The sequence below is a fragment of the Netta rufina genome (assembly GCF_964035555.1).
Source record: "Netta rufina genome assembly, chromosome: 3".
Lineage (NCBI taxonomy): Eukaryota > Metazoa > Chordata > Aves > Anseriformes > Anatidae > Netta > Netta rufina.
In genome coordinates, this window is record NC_140125.1 from 16,652,081 (window position 1) to 16,670,754 (window position 18,674).

Consider the following 18,674-nt stretch of genomic DNA (forward strand, 5'->3'; position numbering starts at 1 on the left):
AAAATGTGGTTTGAAATTTTCAAAAAGCCTTCTAAGAAACCATTGCAATTCTTTCCTCACCCCATGAAAATAAACCAGTAGGTGTGCCACATACGGCGAAACCTGCCAGTTCCTTCTGGGAGCTCAGTCCACTTTATATGTTTTTGAGCGATAGTAGAATGAACTAGAACCAGGCTTGGTATCATCATCTGAATTAATAGGACCCTATAGCTTCACAGGTGCAGCTATTTCTATAAATAAATTAAACCATATAGCGGGATAAATAAAATCTCTTCAGGATCCTTTTCTTTTGAACATCAGTATTGTAATAAGAAAATATGCTACTAAAGTATTTCAAAGTTTTTGAATGGTAAGTAGTTTACATATAGATTATTCCATAAAAATGCAATCTAGTGTAAGCATTTACATTAAGATTTAAGTTTAACACTGCACGTTATTATGATTTCTCAGTAACTCCAAAATTACAGCAGCAGCACTTCATTTTCCTAACGTTGAACAGCAGTTCAAATAAAAAATTAATCACAAATGTACACTATTGATCAACTTTATGATTTAATGTGTTATTAGTCATCATTTCTTATTATTCTGTTTCAATTCCTTGCAGATTAGAAACAAAAACAATAGAGGAATTCACCCCCCTGGATCTTAGTCTTGGCCTTTTGCAAGCAAGCAGAAGAGGAGCTGTCAGGCTTTGCATGTCAAGTAGCCACTCGGCTGTTTGACAGCTTCTGGGTTTCAACCCCATTGGGATTGAGGCAGCTCAGGAAACCATGAGCGATGAGTCCTGTCGTCTGCTGACGCTGCTTTAGCACCATGGCAGACAGTCCGTGATCTGACAAGAGGATACGTCTTAGGGAGGCAGCACTGGGATCGGTAATTGGCTTCCTGGGAAACTACAGCTGGTGGATAGGATGTAAAAAGAGGTGCACGTATACTGGGATATTGCTGCAGTCTTGGCGAGCTACTGGATCCACTTGGAAGAAAGGATTTTGCCACCAGTTTTGGTTTTTCTCCGGTTTTGGTAATGTTGGCTTTGGGGAAAATTTCTGCTGACTCACCCAGCCCCAGACATCTTTTGCCAAGCCTGTCTGACCAGTGAAGAAACCCACCAGCGCCTTCTCCCCTGTGGCAGACCGGTGGGGCACCTTCCCTTCCTGGTGCCCCACTTCATCCAGCGGGGCACTCACAGCCCCCCCGTCCCAAGACGGGGGTGAGCGTGCCTGAACCTCCAAGCGTGGCTGGTGCCCGGCAAGATTTTACCCTGTCTGCCACCGGGGCCCCAGCGCCGCCCCCCGCCGGCACTGCCGCCCCGCTCACCCGTCCCAGGCCGCGCAGGATGGGGGCGGCACTGGTGCGGCGTGGGGGCTGCCTACTGCTCTGGCTGGCCCTGCTGTTGGGCTGCTGGGCTGAGTTGGGCAGTGGGCTGGAGTTCCCGGGGGCTGAGGGGCAGTGGACCCGCTTCCCCAAGTGGAACGCCTGCTGTGAGAGCGAGATGAGCTTCAACATGAAGACACGCAGCTCCAGTGGGCTGGTGCTCTACTTCGATGACGAGGGCTTCTGCGACTTCCTGGAACTCATCCTCACCCAGGGTGGGCGGCTGCAGCTCAGCTTCTCCATCTTCTGTGCTGAACCCGCCACTCTCCTGTCTGATACTGCCGTCAATGATAACCTCTGGCATGCTGTGGTCATTCGCCGCCACTTCAAGAACACCACACTGATCATCGACCGGGCTGAGGCAAAGTGGGTGGAGGTGAAATCCAAGCGGCGGGACATGACTGTGTTCAGTGGCCTATTCTTAGGGGGGCTCCCGCCAGAGCTGCGGTCAGCGACACTAAAGCTGACGTTATCCTCTGTCAAAGACCGGGAGCCCTTCAAGGGCTGGATAACGGATGTGCGGGTCAACTATACACAGACATCGCCAGTGGAGAGCCAGGAGGTGCGGCTGGATGATGAGCAAAGCCGCCTGTGTGCCCGAGAGGACGTTTGCCTCAACGGGGGCGTCTGCTCAGTGCTCAACGACCAGGCCGTCTGTGACTGCTCCCAAACAGGCTTTCGGGGGAAGGACTGCAGTGAAGGTAAGACACCATCTTAGCTTGCCCCACTGCCCCCTTTGCATAATGGAGGGGACGGGTAGGAGGCCAGGCCTGCATGGAGTTTCATCTGTACAAGTGGGTCTCGTTCCCTTCCCCACTGCCTCCCTGCTGCCTTCCCTCTTCCTTGCCTTCCTCCCCCCACGTGTGTCTGTGGCAGACCATGGTGCCATCACTCCTCTGTTCTCTGCAAGGGTGGGTGATGGGAGGAGGATGCCATCTGGGTGTCTTCCCACAGCAAAGTGTGATGTGGAGTTGTCCTGGGCAGAGGAAGGACAGGGCCTTGGTGCCAGGTGGTACCCAGGCAGGAGGGGGTGGCCGATGTCATGCTTGGCTAGAGTCAAAGGAGGGGGTGGGCATGCTTCTAATGAGCAGCTGGTGGCAATTAATTCTGGGAACGGGAAGCGACAGGAAGAATTCTACTAGTTTAAGTGCAAAGGTTACCTGGGTTTATTTTTGTAGGGTAGTAGAGACCCAGAATCTGTTTTATATTGATATCTACTTCTATTACAACATTGGAATAAAACCAGTGATTTATTTGGGAATTCTTTAAATTGTTGTTGGGGAGGAGAGGGACTAGACAGAGGATTATAGTTTTATACAAATGCGAACAGTACTTTGCAATGTATTCAGACATTTGGAATGCCAGGCTTAGAGAGAAGACAAAAGGGCATGGGGGAAATATATGCTCGAAGACTACAAAATTACTGGGTATTTATACCAAGGAAGACAGCTTTGAAAAACAGCAGTTTCCTGAATCCCATCTACAAATAAATCACTGAGTAAAATATGATTCATATTCAGTGGCCATTGGTTTTGGTGATTGGAAGGAGTGTGAACATTTAATGCAGATACATGTAGGACTCTATTATTTGGCTGGTAAGGGTACCATTGCTTGAAACTACTTAAGCACAGAGGGTACTCATGTACCCTCATATGTACCTACAATAAAACTTAAAGGTATACGAATGAAGTAAGTACAAATGTAAAAATATAATCATGTCAAAATTTGAGACCGAAGACCTGAGTGTGAAATGTAGAAGGTAAATATAGATAAGATACTATGTATGCCAAATTAAGATATTCACTGAGTGGCTACAAGACATTTATGGCTGAATAATTTGCCTTTATTATTTCTATCAAATTTCACTCATTATAAAAAAGAAAACATCATTTGTGCTTTATTATGTAACATCTTCTGTCCTTAGTGTCAGTACCCAAAACACTACAGTCATTTTACATCTTGTTTACTTTATCAGCTGTTTATCTCTCATCTGCCATTCGTTAAAAAAATCAAAGCTTATTAACTTTTTAAAATAAGTAAAAAGGAAATGATAGTTTCAGAAAATAAGAAGTTTATACTTTCAGTTGCACACAGTCCCAGAAATTGTAAAATGAAGTATCTTCTATATTAGCCTAAATCATGTAAATGTATTTAGTATTTGAATGTAACTTTTTAATATGTATACATAAAATATTGAGTTGTCTTAGCATCTTAGAGTTAGACCCTATTATAAACTGAAAAGCAAGTTCGGAGGGGTAGCAGTTTGATTAAAGTGACAATGTTCATTTATATATTATTGAAAAAGATATGCAATTTACATTAAAGCTGTTTATTTAAAATGATTTTGAACATGTAATATTTATATGAAAAAGTTTATATAATTGCATGTAAAATAAGTCAGGGCACATCTTGTCTTTAACAGAATTAGTAAGATCATCAGGTATTTTTAAAGAACATTTTTACGTTTAGATTGAACCTTAATGGAATACTATATATGTTTTTATATATATATATATATATATAAATTATATAGTGCTTGTAAGAAGATGACAGTCAAAATAATTTTGGAATCCCCCAAATTAGGATAAAGTATTGGCTTCATTCAAATGATAATGCTTTTACAATTGACCTCAGTGGGATCAAGATTTCCCTCACACCTCCCTTTACCACTAAGAAACCTTATAAAATAATAGCAAGATGTGTAATTTTAGCATAGTCTCATCATAAAGTAATCAGATTCCAATTTCATTTGAAATAGAATACAACATTTCCACTGTCAGCAACATAAATGGAACTGTTCCTGCAGTTTGTATCTGTTGATTGAGAAAAAATAACTGAAACCTATCAGTCAGGTTTGATGAAGGGTTTAGTAGCTTCTCATATGTGCTACCAAAAATACTGAACTAATTTGTAAAAACATTGATTTAATCTTCTGAAATATAAAAAGGCAGAAGGACAAGTCTGTCCATTGCGTCTATCACGAAAGAAACCCTGGCTACTGTTGTCTATTTCTCTTATAGCCAACATAGTAATTATGATGTTGAGTTAACGATCTTTTGTTCCTGGAATGTGTAAATTTTCCACAAGCTTTAGCAAGAGGTTGCCATTAAATTTCCCACAAGCCTTAGTAAGAGGCTGCCGTTGCGTAGGATGGAGGATATATATAGCAATTCATATAGCAATGAATTTGAGGGGATCTTCTGAGATCTCACGCTCTGTCTTTTTAGCTTGTTGGCTAGAAATGGTTTAAATATGAAAGGTACCAAACTTACCATTTTTATCTGAGATTGGACCTAAATGTTCTAGTACCAAGCTTACCATTTTTATCTGAAATTGTACCTAGATGTCCCAGTTGGTACCTTTTGCCTTTAAGGTGAAGGATAGTCATTAAATTCTATTTTCCTTTGAAATATATATATATACATATATATAAATATTTATGTAATATAAGCTTGTATTTAGTGTGCTTCTGCATCTCTGCCATCTGTCTAGGTGCAGAGTTTAACGTTCAATGGTATAATGAGAACTTTAGAAATCAATAATAACAAACAAACAAAAAAAAAACCAACCCTTTCAAAAATTTTGATCCTGACTTGCACATTTGAGAGATTTGAAATAACTGATTTCAGGTCGTAGAATGCATTTTGGTGGCATTTAAGTTATTTTCAGAGAGAGATTATCACTAAATTAAGAGATTATAAAATCACTCTTTCTTTTTTCTTTCTTATGAGGTAAAGTTTTCTTAAAATAATGAAGTTTCACCAAGTTTTATTTGTTTTGAAAAACCCATATAACTTACTTCTAGCAATATAACTTACTTCTAGCAAGCTTAAATGTCCTTGTAGCTGTCTAAAACAGGAGTAGCTTCATTTATTATCTGAACTACACCAGTGTAAAACCTAGGAAAGAATCAGATTTATTATGTTCAGTCATGTTCTTTGTTCCAGTAGTTATAAACTCTCTTCAATGGGAGCTTTGGTATGAAATGCAGAAAGAGTATTGGAGTTTTGCTTGAATATCAAGGGCATGCTGCCTACAGCACAGAAAAATATGATCTGTAGCAGTTCTGTTGTGAATTAGTCTTGAGTGCTTATGGGTAAAGAGGCTTCTAAAAGAGCAAATATAAATTTCTGTTTAATACTGAAACAGGCAAAAGAATATTATTTCATGTAATAGCGACTCAGTAGAAGTAAAAGTACATAAAATTATTATAAATTTTGTTAGAAATAAGACTAGCATTCAAGTAAACCCTGATTTCCATATCAATTTTCTGATAAATTTTTGACATACACCACAACCTTCTCAGCGAAAACTGTATTATTTGATGAAAAGAATCAAATTGGTATGGTTTGATTTTATTATAAGGAGAACTGTTTGGTAAAAAGACTGATTTTAAGAATCAAATTATTACTGAATTGTGTCAGGGTCCTAGAAGGTAAGGAGAATACATGATTTCCTACGGAGAAGGAAATATTCTGATATATACATGATTCCTAAGGAGAATACAGTGAGCCTTCATGTTCTTCTTCCCGTTTTGCTTCTTATGTTAGAATTTCAGAACAACAACAACAACAACAAATTATCAAATCACTCCAGTAAATACTGACCTTCTGACTTTAGACAGAATTTATATATATTATTTTCTTTTTATCTTCATTTGTATATAAATAATGTTGTCCAGTTTCCTGTCCAAGAAAATATAAAGATACCCCTGAAGGAGGAAATAAAAAGCACGTAACACACTTTTTTGGGAGATGTTCCTCATTGACACCAGCTTCTTTTTCTTTTCTGTATCTGTAACTGTTTGAAAAAAAAAATTACGTATGGGGTGATTTATCTTTTTAAGATATAGCTGGTCTACTTGTCTTAATATTAGGTTGATATAGAGGCAATTACATTGTGAATTCAAAGCCTTCCTTTTTAGAACATATTTTATTTTAACTGTCCTACTGAGTTTCTGTTTTGTGGAAAAATTGAGGACTGTTCATGCAGCTGTTCACTGTAAGAGATACTCTTCCTTGTCAGATATTCAGAACTTGATGCCAGCTATGGTATGAATTGTGAAAGGGATTTTTTAAGGAAGCAAATTCCAGATGTCTTAGGCTAGCCAGCATTTAGATTTGTTTGTTTGGGTTCTGAATATATTACATGAATCTTTGTTGTGCATATTTGCTTCTTCATGTTAATTTTTAAAAACTCATCCAATATTTATATCTCTTTGAGAATTTTCATTTTATAATTCATTCAATTCCCTTATGTCTTGAATATAAATATATTTTGGCATTAATTATATTTTTTATGAGATAGGTGTTTGTGCTCAGAGTTGTACTATTGAACTCTGCAGATACTCAATCTTGCAAGAGTAGGCACTTCAGTCTTTATCCTTCCTGAATAGTTAGCTAAATATACATGTACTATGGAATAGTAAATACTGAGTAAATACTGTGAGCAAAACTTTTGTTTTGATTTACACTTCAGAATCTTTATCTAAAACACTCATCTCTGTTACATGATCTGCATGCTGAATTTCTTGTCAGTGCCAATAGCCACTGGGATGATGTTGATATAGGAGGAGAAATGGAAATCCACAAGAGACTACACTAAAATTCTTTTGTATTTACAGATTAGATTAGTTTAACTCAAATGTGTAGATTTTATTTAATATTTTTAGTGTCTTTTTTTTTTTTGTCTGACTATAATCTTGAGGACAGGTAGTCAAATAATCCCCAAATTGTTCAAAACTATGTTAAATGCATTCAGTTGTATGCAAACAGAATGCTTATGTCAGTTTAAAGCAGAATTTTGCACCATTTTCCTAATGAAAGTTGATATATTATTTTGCTTGCCAGGATTTGGCATTATAGGATATTGATTTCAGTATCTGCGTTGTGTAAAATCACAGCAATTTAAATCCTGTGTCACTGGTAATTAGGAGTTGGCAGTCTGTTTTATATTATATTCTAAGAAGGTTACTTGTTGAATATAGCTAATCCTTTCAAAATGCTGATATTGAAATGCTTCCAAAAGACCACTTATGCATATAGCATACATCTTAGTACCCCAAATCAATAGTATTTTATGCAGTGAGATTGTGGCTTCCCTTTGTTCCTAGCTGAGATACAGGGCCCATGTCAATTTTGAATCTATATTGCCAATTGTAAAATGTTAATATGCTAGAAGAATTTACATCTAGCAGCACAGGCCATTGTGTCACATTGTCAAATTCACTCTGAATTTTAAAATTACTTAATAAAATTACCTATATTTTAATGTAATTATACTTCAAGACTTACAGGCATTTTGGACCAAATGCACTTGATCTTTTGTGAGCTGCAGGTTGGCATGCTCAGAGCCTTTTAAACATAGATGCTAGCCAAAGAGTTGTGGGAAAATGTTTGGATTACAGAACACATAATTTTATCCCCTAGTCATTATTGACCTGGCAAGTAAAACCAATTCCTGACTGAAATAGCTTGACGTTGAGGCTTACTTTATCATGTACAATTGTGATAATTTACACTTCTTTTAACAAACATACCAAAATTGGATGATATTTTAAAACAAAAAGGTTAATCAATGTCTTGATGGAATTAATGCAGTGCCTTGTCTTCCAGAGAACTTGGTGTTACTTTCAGAAAGTATGAAGCCATGCCAGCTTCTGTAAAAATACTTTGATTAGTTTATTGTGCTGAAGTTGAAGTTGTGTACCTTCATAAACACATGATTTTACAGCACAGTGAAGGGCATTCTGAGTTGTTGTATATCATGTTCTACATGAGGAGTGAATTGCAAAGACCAAAATATACTTCCTTCAGGGAATGATTTTTTATAATGTGACAAACGTACATTTAGCTGTGTTGTTAGTGTTGTTATATATAGAACTGACTAGTAAAGTACATAGTATCTATGATACATTTATTTTGTTCTACTCTGTCCAGGAATCATAGTAACCTTTAAAAAAAATAACATAGTTGTTTTTTTTTTTTGTTTTTTTTCCCCCACAAAGATGGGCACTTTCTCTACTGACTCTTTCTGTTTCTTTACTGTGGTGATGGTGTCTGAGAGTATCACAAGCACTTTACTAGCCTGTATTATACTGTCATATATGCAGAAGTCAGTCTTTCAGAAGCTTGGATTCTCTGCTGCCAAATAAAAAGTAGTTGCATCTAGTGGGTTCCTGTAATGAATCGTTGAAACCATTCTCCTGGATTTTGCTGTACTCAGCAGAGCCAAAGAGCATTTCCATGTGTAAAATACAGCAACTAATGAATGAAGTAGGAAAAAGTATATGATTTTTGCAATGCTGCCTCCATGACCTTAGCCAGTTTATGCCACTTCTCCAGTTTTGTTGTTGTTGATGATGATTTTTCTTCTTATTGTTGTTGTTTTGCTTTGGTTCATTTTTTTTGCTTTTGTTGTTATTTTTATTTTTATTTTTTACATCTCTTAAGGTTAAATTGCTAATGCTCCATACAGGATTTTTGTTAGGATTTTCTTTGTGGCAGTCGGGATCTTGTAATATCAGAATTTCTATTAGTTGAAGTCAAGACTTGAAGCTCTACAATAGTGCAACCTTCTAAGTCTATAGAACTGATACTTAATCAGCTAGCTTTAAGTTGCCAGCATTCTTGCTACTTATCTACCCATGGCTCAGTGTTCAGAATACTGTGTTTCTTCATGTGCGCAGCTGGTCTGAATGTGTCTTCCATTAGTCTGGCTAGACTTGGAAAGACTTCATAAATCCAGATATTTATCACCATTGATGTGGTTGTCACCCTTTGCTCCACCCTTGTGAGGCGTTATTTAGAATACTGCATACAGGTCTGGTCCCAACTACAAGAAGGATGTGGATTTGTTAGAGTGGGTCCAGAGGAGGACCACGAAGATGGTTAGAGGGCTGGAACCCTCTGGAGGTGTTCAAGGCAAGGTTGGCCCTGGGCAACCTGATGTAGTGAGTGTTATCCCTGCTGATTGCAGGGGGGTTGGAACTAGATGATCTTTAAGGTCCCTTCCAACCCAAGCCATTCTATGATTTTATGGTGATTTTATGGCCATCATCATCATTGTTGTCATCGCTATTATAATTTTTAAATTTAATGTATGAGCATGAAAAGTGCTATAAAAGTAAAGTTATATAACAGACTCTGTATATATATAAGGGACTCTGTAATTTGTGAAAAAATCTGTTTTACCAAAAAAGTGGGAAGTGTATTCAATAGCATCACTTTGGTAGTTACTGCCACTGCAAACAGAGAAACAGTGTATTTTGCCTATGTAGGGGTTATATACTGACAATTCTATGTAGGTGTGCAAGTTGCAGATTGCTTTAAATCTGTGGCACAATATATAAGGTCTTCAAACGGAAAGGTCTGACTTTTTGTTATTTTTTGTTATTTTGTGCATTGCTTAAAGGCAGAGAAATTAGACTGATTCTTCCAACAGTGATTTCTTTTTTGTAATTAAGAAAATATATACAGTCATTACGGAGGTTACTGACATTACACTATACAATTGGGGATGCATGCCACAGTTCCAGAGCTTCAGAATTACATCTTCATTTCTGATACAAAATGGCATTTATGTTCATCTTCTTTCCCTTCTAAGCTTTCTGGCTTTAACGAAAGACGTAAAATATGACAATGTCAAAGGAAGTATTTCAGTCAAGAGAAGACTCCTTGAGAAAGATTATATATATTTCTTAAAAATTATATGTACTTCCTTTTTTAAGAAGCATGTAGAAAATCACAGAATTAATGAGTAGACATGGGATGAAGATCTGCATCTCTGTATTTTAATTTTCTTTAGAAGCTCATCCTGATTCTTCTTTGCCTGTTCCCAGAGGTAACAACAGAAATGCTGATGTGTGTCAGCAATTTGTGCAATGGGTGTCTAGAGAACAGCTGTGATGAATTTTGCTTTAGGATGAATTACAGTCTTGTGATGCAAAAATAATATTATTAATAAAAATCTGAGAATCAGGTCCCGATGATAGTTAAAAACAAAAAAACTCTATAGCCCTTTTAGGAAAGACATTCTCTACTCATTCTGCACTAATACTACTATTAGTACAGCAGTAATAAAAGTGATATAAAAAGTCTGGATTCTGCTGATTTTTATGCATCAACTAAATGCATAAAAATTTATGCATTTATGCTTTATGCATTTGTAAAATCGGACTCTTAACCTGAAAGGTCCAGGGACAAGAGGAGGAGAGGCTAATGAGACATCTTCTTCCCAGACTCCACATACCACTATGTCTAAGCACAGTGAATTTCAGGTATTTGTAACAGGATAGGCAGATGCTTCTCATGATGCCATCTTCTAGAAAAGCAGTGGATTTTTTTAGGAAAGTTCTACAAATATGATTGCTGGCATTGAGATTACTAATTTTTCATTTTCTTTTTTCTCCTATTTTTCCTCATCAGAGGAGACACAGGAGAAAGAGGATGTTAGAAACCACTGCCTATATGTCACTTAAATTTAAAACTGTCATGGGGAGTTATAAGAAAGATTTGTAAATAGATTTTTTTAAGAACTGATTAATGCCTCCTGATACTCCTGCTACATTGTCCTTATGTGAATGTTGCTGAACTTCCCAGGACGTGATTTTCCATGAAGTTCACTTTCTGGGATTTACTGGGGGAAAAAAAAAATCTGAAATACTATTACATTGAAAAAAATATTTTTTATTTTTCAGAACATACTGTTTTTCAGAGATAAATTATGAACAGTCTTACAACATCAAACAGAAGATCTGCCTTGTTTGGCTAAACATTTTCTGAAGAACTACAAATACAGATTTTATATTCATACATAAATAATTCCTACTTAAATGTTATGAGAAAAAAAAATCCTACTAGTTCACCAGGAAGACTGGTTGAATATATTGGAAGACTTGAAAATATTTCTTTCTTGGCCCCAAATTTTATTAGTTTATTGGCCCCAAATTTTATTAGTTTTCCATAAATGCTCTCTCAGTTGTGGCCTTTTCCATGGATTTCTAGTTTTTGTCACTCTTCTTCATCCAAAGGATTTGAAGGAGGGGCTAGATTGAAAGTTATTTACAGAACTGTGAATTTACGCCTTTATCTCTGTGGCAGTTAAACAAATTAGTTTCTTATTATAAGAATGTATGAAGTACAGCACTTTTTATTTTTGTTTTCCTCACAAAATTTTCAAAACTCAAAATCAAAAATATTTTTCAGGTTCAGTTAGTTATGAGAAAAATAATTTCACACTATTTCTTATTCATATTTATGTAACAAAGAAAGTTTTAATGACAAAAAAAAAGAAGTTAATGTAATAGAAATTCTGACCTACCATTCATGCAAATCAACTGGCAAGCACATTTTCAATATTTGAAAAATAATTAACATTCAGAGATTTTATCTATTCTCTTATCGTCAGCTAAAACGTATTCACTTGTTTTATATATCATTTGAGTCTTTAAATAAACATTTTCTTACACATTTTAAGTACTTACATCACTCACATTTATAAGAGACTAATTAAACAAAGCTTTGTTATTCAGTCATGTAGTACCAGTTGTGATATATGAGTCATGCTGGTGAATTTTGTCAATTTTGAACCATAGAAGCATTCACAGGAATGCAAGTGAATAAAATTTCCTTTCCATTTCTCCCCTACTTAAAAAACATAAACATACCTATTGGAAGTGGAAAGATAGCAGTCTAAGTTGACGTTACAACAGGAGTTCAGAAGCAAAGCTACCTTCAATGAGTGGTAGCTTTCATCTTTTTTGTTGCATGTATTCAAGGGTGAAATTTGTTGCATGTATTCAAGGGTGAAAGATGTGAAATTCTTCACATTTGCATGAAAAAATAACAAAAAGCAGTTAGTGATGCTGTAGCTATTGTCAGGGAGATATACCTAAACCAAAAAGCATGCCTCTGAGAACTTACTAACATTTACTTATTTTGATGGTGTATTTTAACATGGGCTTATTATTCCTGGATAGCCTAAACGTATAAGGTGACAAGTTTTGATGCTATTCACCTTTACTCTTTATCAGCTTACTCGCTGGAAATTTGAGTCATCAGTAGGATCTCTCAGTCAATTAAAATCATTAGTCCAGGTACTTCTGTCTGTGTAAATCAGGATTGATGCCTCTTGAAGCTAATGCATTACACCATTGTAAAATAGAGGAAAAGTCAGAATCAAGTCCTCTGGTTAAAAATAAAAATAAAGATCTCTTAATTCTAATAATATTAAAACACTCAAAACCCTCAAGAAGCAATCAGGCCTAACCTTGCCCAGTACTATGCAATATTACTTTGTGATCTTTTTAGAGGTTTCTTTTTGTCATTCAGATGCACAAAAGCATTTAGCCAGCACAAAAATGACTAAAAGGAACCTTTGCTTGCATGTTTCACATACCTTTTTTTGGAAACAACAAATACTTATTTGTCTCATTAAAGTGTTTGTGTTTGTACAGGTATGATAGGAACTACCAATGCTACTTTCCCTTATAAAATTACAAATTAGTGGCTAAAAAAACCTTCATATTATAATCTCACTACCACCTCCATAAGTGTGCCGTATTAAAATGTTTGAGGTTTGAGAACAGCCTGTAATGTATTTTTCCATCCATGTATTTGAATTATTCTTCACACTCTTTTCATTGTTCTTAGATACCCTTTTGGTGCACAGGTTTCTAAAGCATAGCTCGGTATGGACAATTTGCTTCTTCTCTAATCAACCTAATTCATCAGTATCAGTTTAACATGTATGAGCGTACTACACTCAAAAATCTATGCTCTGAGAATATTGCTAAGTTTCAAAATAATATACTCAGAAGCTGTGGACTGTCAGGATAAGGACAATCTACAGTTTTAATTTCATCCCTTTCTGAGTACCCCTTATGAAACAATCTTTAATTACATGATCATATACCACTTCTTCCTCAAGCCTTCTTCCTCATTCAGTGCGTAGTCTGGATAATAAGTTGTTCAGCATTTTGTTTTCTTCTTGCTGTTCAGTGTGAGCCTTATTTATTGTCCATATTCAAAACAGCTCTGAAGAGAAATTATCAATTTTTCCCAAGGCTTTTCTAAGTTTCTCATAACTACAATGTCTAAGCAGCTGTGCAAATATTAAAAATTACACAATATATATGTAAGATGACAGATGCTATTATCCGAGTTGTAGGCAAAAGAGACTGCAGGTAAAAACATTCACTAATACTGAGAACACAAGCTGATGTTTTCCCACTACTTCACGTTTAACACTATACATGCACTGTAACATCAAAATATAGCTCCTATTGACTTCAGATTATATCTCTGAGGGAATAGTATTGCATATTCTAGAATATCCAGCAAGGCAAGTTCCCAGAAAATGCAAATATCTTTAACAGCATAGGGAATGACCACACAGAAAATGCCTGGCCTTAGAAACCTGAGCAAAGTCACACAGAATTTTCAGGACAGAAGGGGGTGGAATGCTTCAAAGGAACGTTCGCCTCTCTTTGGTATGTGGTACACCCTACTCCTTTTTAGCAAGGACTATTGTAAAGCAGGGGCAGGTATACTGCTCATTGTCACAACAGCTTTCTTGATTACTCAGTCATTACTTACTGCTAAGAATAGACCTCTTTTGCATACAGAAGACTTATGGACCCTCTGGAGACATTAAACTGTTTAATTAAAGGCTATATCATAACATATATGAATAAAGCAGATGGATCTAAGTTACGTAAGAAACCTTATGTCTCAGAGCTGCTATTTTTGACATCGCAACAACACAAAAAAAACATTACTGAATTCTAAAAGTAAAGTAGTCAGTGTATATAATGTTGTTTATAGTTTTTTTAGACTACGCCCACCCTTACACCTCAGCCTCAGCTATTGACTTTTCAGTCAGGAAGCATCCTTTCCACAGCACCTGCTCCCAGCAGGGAGGCTGCAGAATGGCTGACACTTCCCCTACTCCAAGATCGGGTACCGGTACCTACCAAATGCTGCAATTATCTAGAGTTTCAAATGAAAGGCTCAAGTTAGAGTATAGAACCACAGTCCAAATAATTTTCCAGGAGTTTTCTGATAAAAAACAAGATATGTATCTCTGCAAGCACTGTGCGAACAGTTTTTTCCAGAAAGTTTACAACTTGAACAGATTCTAGCAGGTTTTCAAAGGTTTGGCAGAAAGCTTTGAACCCTGAAAGTCAAGTCACTCCTGCCCAAATGATTTTTATTTTTCTGCTTCAAAATAAGACTGAAGTCAAAAGGAATCATAATAAAAATGAAACTTATTCAGAGTTCCCTTGGGGATATTCTACTGCTAACATAAATGTCGTGTTTTCAGCTGAGCTGTGTTTTTGTTTGTTTGTCTGTTTTGTGACTAAATCTTTTTTTTTTTTTTTTCTTAATTTAATAAGTAGAGGACTTCCTTATTATTATGGGTCCCTCTCAATTTACTGTAACTGATCTTACTCTGAAGTATGTGTTTTATAAAGAAAGAAATCAAGCAAATTAAAAATCTTATGCCTAATTTTTTTCAGTATGTTTCAGAATCATTTTTCTAATGAATTGACTGAGTTAACCTTTAAGAGACCCATTTCATTGTTTAATAAAGTACACAGTATTTGCACTTGCTTCTTCAATGTTGCAATTAAACAAACAAACAAACAAACAAAAACTTATCGATTTTTCTTAAAGTTTTTATGTAGAAGTTTTATATGAAGCAATAGTGTAGCTGTGAAAGAATGCTATATACAGAAGAGCCATAAATGAAGCGCTATTCTTTGACTTGACTAGCCTATATTCTTAGGACATTTCTGTCTTTATGAGAGACACATTTATTAATGTCCCAGGAGCCTTGAATACACCTTCATTATTTTTGTCCTTGTTTAGAGATAGTTTCTTTCTCTACTTAAAAAATAGCCATTTCTCTATTTGTGTATTAAAAAATTATGAAGATTTACAAAATACGTTTTTCCTTTTTGATTTATATTTTAACCACTATCTTGTACCATTTGACTATTAAGCATGAGAATTAAAAACAAACAAACAGGAGAAGCTGAAGGCAGATTAATGTCACGTTTTGCAGGAAGACAGTGCCGGTCAAAAATCCCAGTCCTCCACAGTACTATACGACCCCCTAAAGGTTGTTTTTTGCTAAGCACTGAAGGAAATATGAAGTAATGCACTCTCATTTTACTGTCACTTAAAACATCCATAGCTCTGCAAACCTTTTTTTTTTTTTTTTTTCTTTTGAAACATACAGGATAACATTCAAAGACGGAAGTAGAAGTTTCCTACTACTTAGACGTACTGGACTTCTCAAAATACCAGCTTCTGTGATTAATTACATCATTCATGCATTTCATAAATTGGCAAAAAAACTTTTCTCAGTTTAATAGAATTCTAGAAAAAACTTGTCCTGAATGCAATGTTTTAATGGCTCCCAAATTTATAGATAGATAGATAAACAATTGTTGATATATCATCTATAGCATCTCTGGGGTCTGTATGAGTAAGATTTATAAGTAGCTATTTTTCAGTATTTTAAAAATTAATGTAATTTTTAGTTTAGCCTAGGAATTTTCAGTCACTTGTAAAACAGCACATGAAGCAGCCTGCTTTAGGTGCAGCTAAGAGATGAAAACTGTATAGCCATTGCACTGAGGTTGTCTTTCAGATCTGCCTGCATAAACATACATGGAATCATGCTCTAGCTTGGTCCTGCTACAGTGGTTTGGGTAAAGAGAAATCATTTTTTGGGCAGCTAATTGTTAATTCCAGATCACTTGGATAGAGCAGTTACTCACACAGTTATGCCACTTGATCTGAAGGAGCAAATGGAAAGGAGTTTTTTGAGCACCAGCATGCAGCAGCATAAGGGGTGCCAAGCTCTTATGCTCAGCTGCATCAGAATGGGGCACATGACTAGGCTCTTGTTTGCACATCTTTGAATTTCTGTCTATATTGCTGTGATTGATTCCTGCAAACGATATGGATTTATCAATATTCTTGCCAGAAGAATTATTTAAGGAATTTCTTGGAAGTATTAGGAAAACTTTCAGTGATTTGGACATAGGTTTTATAGTAGTCTATTTTCAAAGACAAATAAGGCAAAATTTGGCACTAAATAACCTAGTATCTGTACGGTACTATATGTTAATAAAAAACAAGAAGTTTTTAACTGAACTTGGGAACTGGACCTCCATTTTCTGTGAGTCAGTGGCATCACTTTTAATAATCTCAGAAAACCTCTCAGTACTGAAACTTCCATACATGTCAAAAATATTTTTGAAAGTTGCTTTGCTTTTTGCTGCATTTCAAAACAAGCTCCTAAATTGTATTATTTCAATCTAGTTTCAGTATAATTTGGTGTTCTCTCTGACTTTATATAAAAGTTAACCTGCACAACTGGTAATAAAATGAGACTGGCAGTAACATGCAAACAAATTACTGGTAACCGAAGAAATGAAGTCAGGGGAAGAAAGCAACTTAAATATCAGAAATATTTTTGGATAGTGTACCATGCTCAGCAAATTTCATTATCCCCTAGGGTGCACCCCAGAGAGTGCACAACAGTCTCGGCACGAGTCATCCCATACTTCTTATTGCAGGATGTTCTTACTGTGGTAAGGAAGTACTTACTTGCTTGGTAAGAACTGTATGCTTCATAACATATGACCAGCTGCAAGCTCTGAAATGTTGGATTCCTTTATGCAATCATTTTAATTTAGATAGTGATCTTTAATTTTGCAGTTTTTTTTTTTTTTTTTTTTTTTTTGTGGAATTTACTACAGTTGCAAATAACTTACTATGCAGAAGGCCCTTTTTTAGGTTTGGACCCAGATATTATTTCTTCTTCTCTAAAAACTGGAGCCTTCAGAAATGATTACATCAGATGAATGGTAGACATCTGGAAGCATAAAATGGAGAAAAGGAGAGATGAAGGACTAAGAAGTAACTAAGTACTGGAAATGGGATTTGGAATTGCTATTTTATATTCACAATTCTATTACAACTTCCTTATTCAAGTATTTAATCTCTCTCGTAGTTTTTCATCCATACAATAACATTAATAATATTCACTGTCTTCTTCCTATTCTCTGTTTTGTATAGTAATGTCTGAGATTTTGCTCCATAACAACTTGCACTACTAACTACAACAGAAGTGGGTTTTAGACATTACAGATTATACAATATCTGTAATGTCTAAAATGTCTTCAGATGGAGATCGGAGATTGGACTGGAGAAAAAGTAATAAATAAATGTTTGCAATTTAGGTTATTCTAGATTGCTCTAAGGGCAGCAAAGTTCCTGGTATAGTCATATATATTCGTTATAAACATTTGTTCTTTTTTTTGGCTCTTTTGGATACTCTCTTTGGGCCCGTATTATAGTTTATTTCTCATAACAGAACATGCCAACAAGACCTGTTAGCAAGATTAATATGTCCTTGAATAAAATGGTATTTGTTAATAGTATTTGTTAATGGTATTTGTTAAAGACATCTTTAACAAAACTACCATCAAAATATTCTTAACTTTATCTTGCTTGCATCTTGCAAAGATGGTTTTTGGAAATGAAGTGAAGACCTACCAAAATACACATAAGATTGTATTTTGGGGGGATCAATGTCCACAAATAAAAATAATTTTCTTAGGTGTAGTGGATTATTGTACTGGAATATTGCTTGTTGATGATATTGTATGAAGAATTTTGGAGTTTTCTGGCAGAAAGTCTTCATAAAACAACATAAAAATTTAAAATTTTGTGCATGCAAAAAGACGTAAGGGGAGAAATAGTGATTTTTCATGAATACTTGAATGAAATATTCTGAATATTCTCAAGCTCTCACGTCAAATAAAGATAAAAGCAATTTGTCATCTTTTTTGCCCCTCATAATCTAGAATGCTTGAAAGCTGTCTTAATTGTTATTTTCATTTGTACTACTCATTTTGGTTCATGCTTGTGAAAAAGAGAGAACAAACAGAAGTTAGGTAGCTTGCTGAGGAATGTAGGCACATTTTTAATTCTTCAACGTCCCAGTTGGATGTGGAGATAACATCTAAGTTTTATTTTATTTTGTTTTCACAAGGACCTTGTTGATTTTGGCTCCTTCATGAAGGAACATTATTTCCCAGCACTACTCTTCTGGAAGTTTTCTGAAGCAAACAAATATTTTTTTTTTGCAAACCAGAATATATTGTTTGAATGAAGTTATGTTAACTTTTTTTTTGAGCATAAATTTTTATTAATGTAATATCAACATAATAAGAAATTATTCAAAATCCCATTAAATTTTTAACAATGCTTTTTTAATAC

At 35.6% G+C, this 18,674-nt stretch overlaps 1 protein-coding gene across 21 annotated transcripts in view; it reads left to right on the forward strand.

Annotated features, from left to right (window-relative positions):
• Positions 1 to 1,336: 1,336 nt before the first annotated feature.
• Positions 1,337 to 18,674, forward strand: part of NRXN1 (neurexin 1) — a gene marked incomplete at both ends in the record, with an annotated part of 708,589 nt that continues 691,251 nt past the window's right edge. For all 21 annotated transcript variants that reach the window (XM_084284087.1, XM_084284084.1, XM_084284067.1 and 18 more), the window contains one exon: positions 1,337 to 2,075. In XM_084284087.1, the coding sequence (XP_084140213.1) occupies positions 1,337 to 2,075 (739 nt within the window). The remainder of the gene's footprint in view (positions 2,076 to 18,674) is intronic.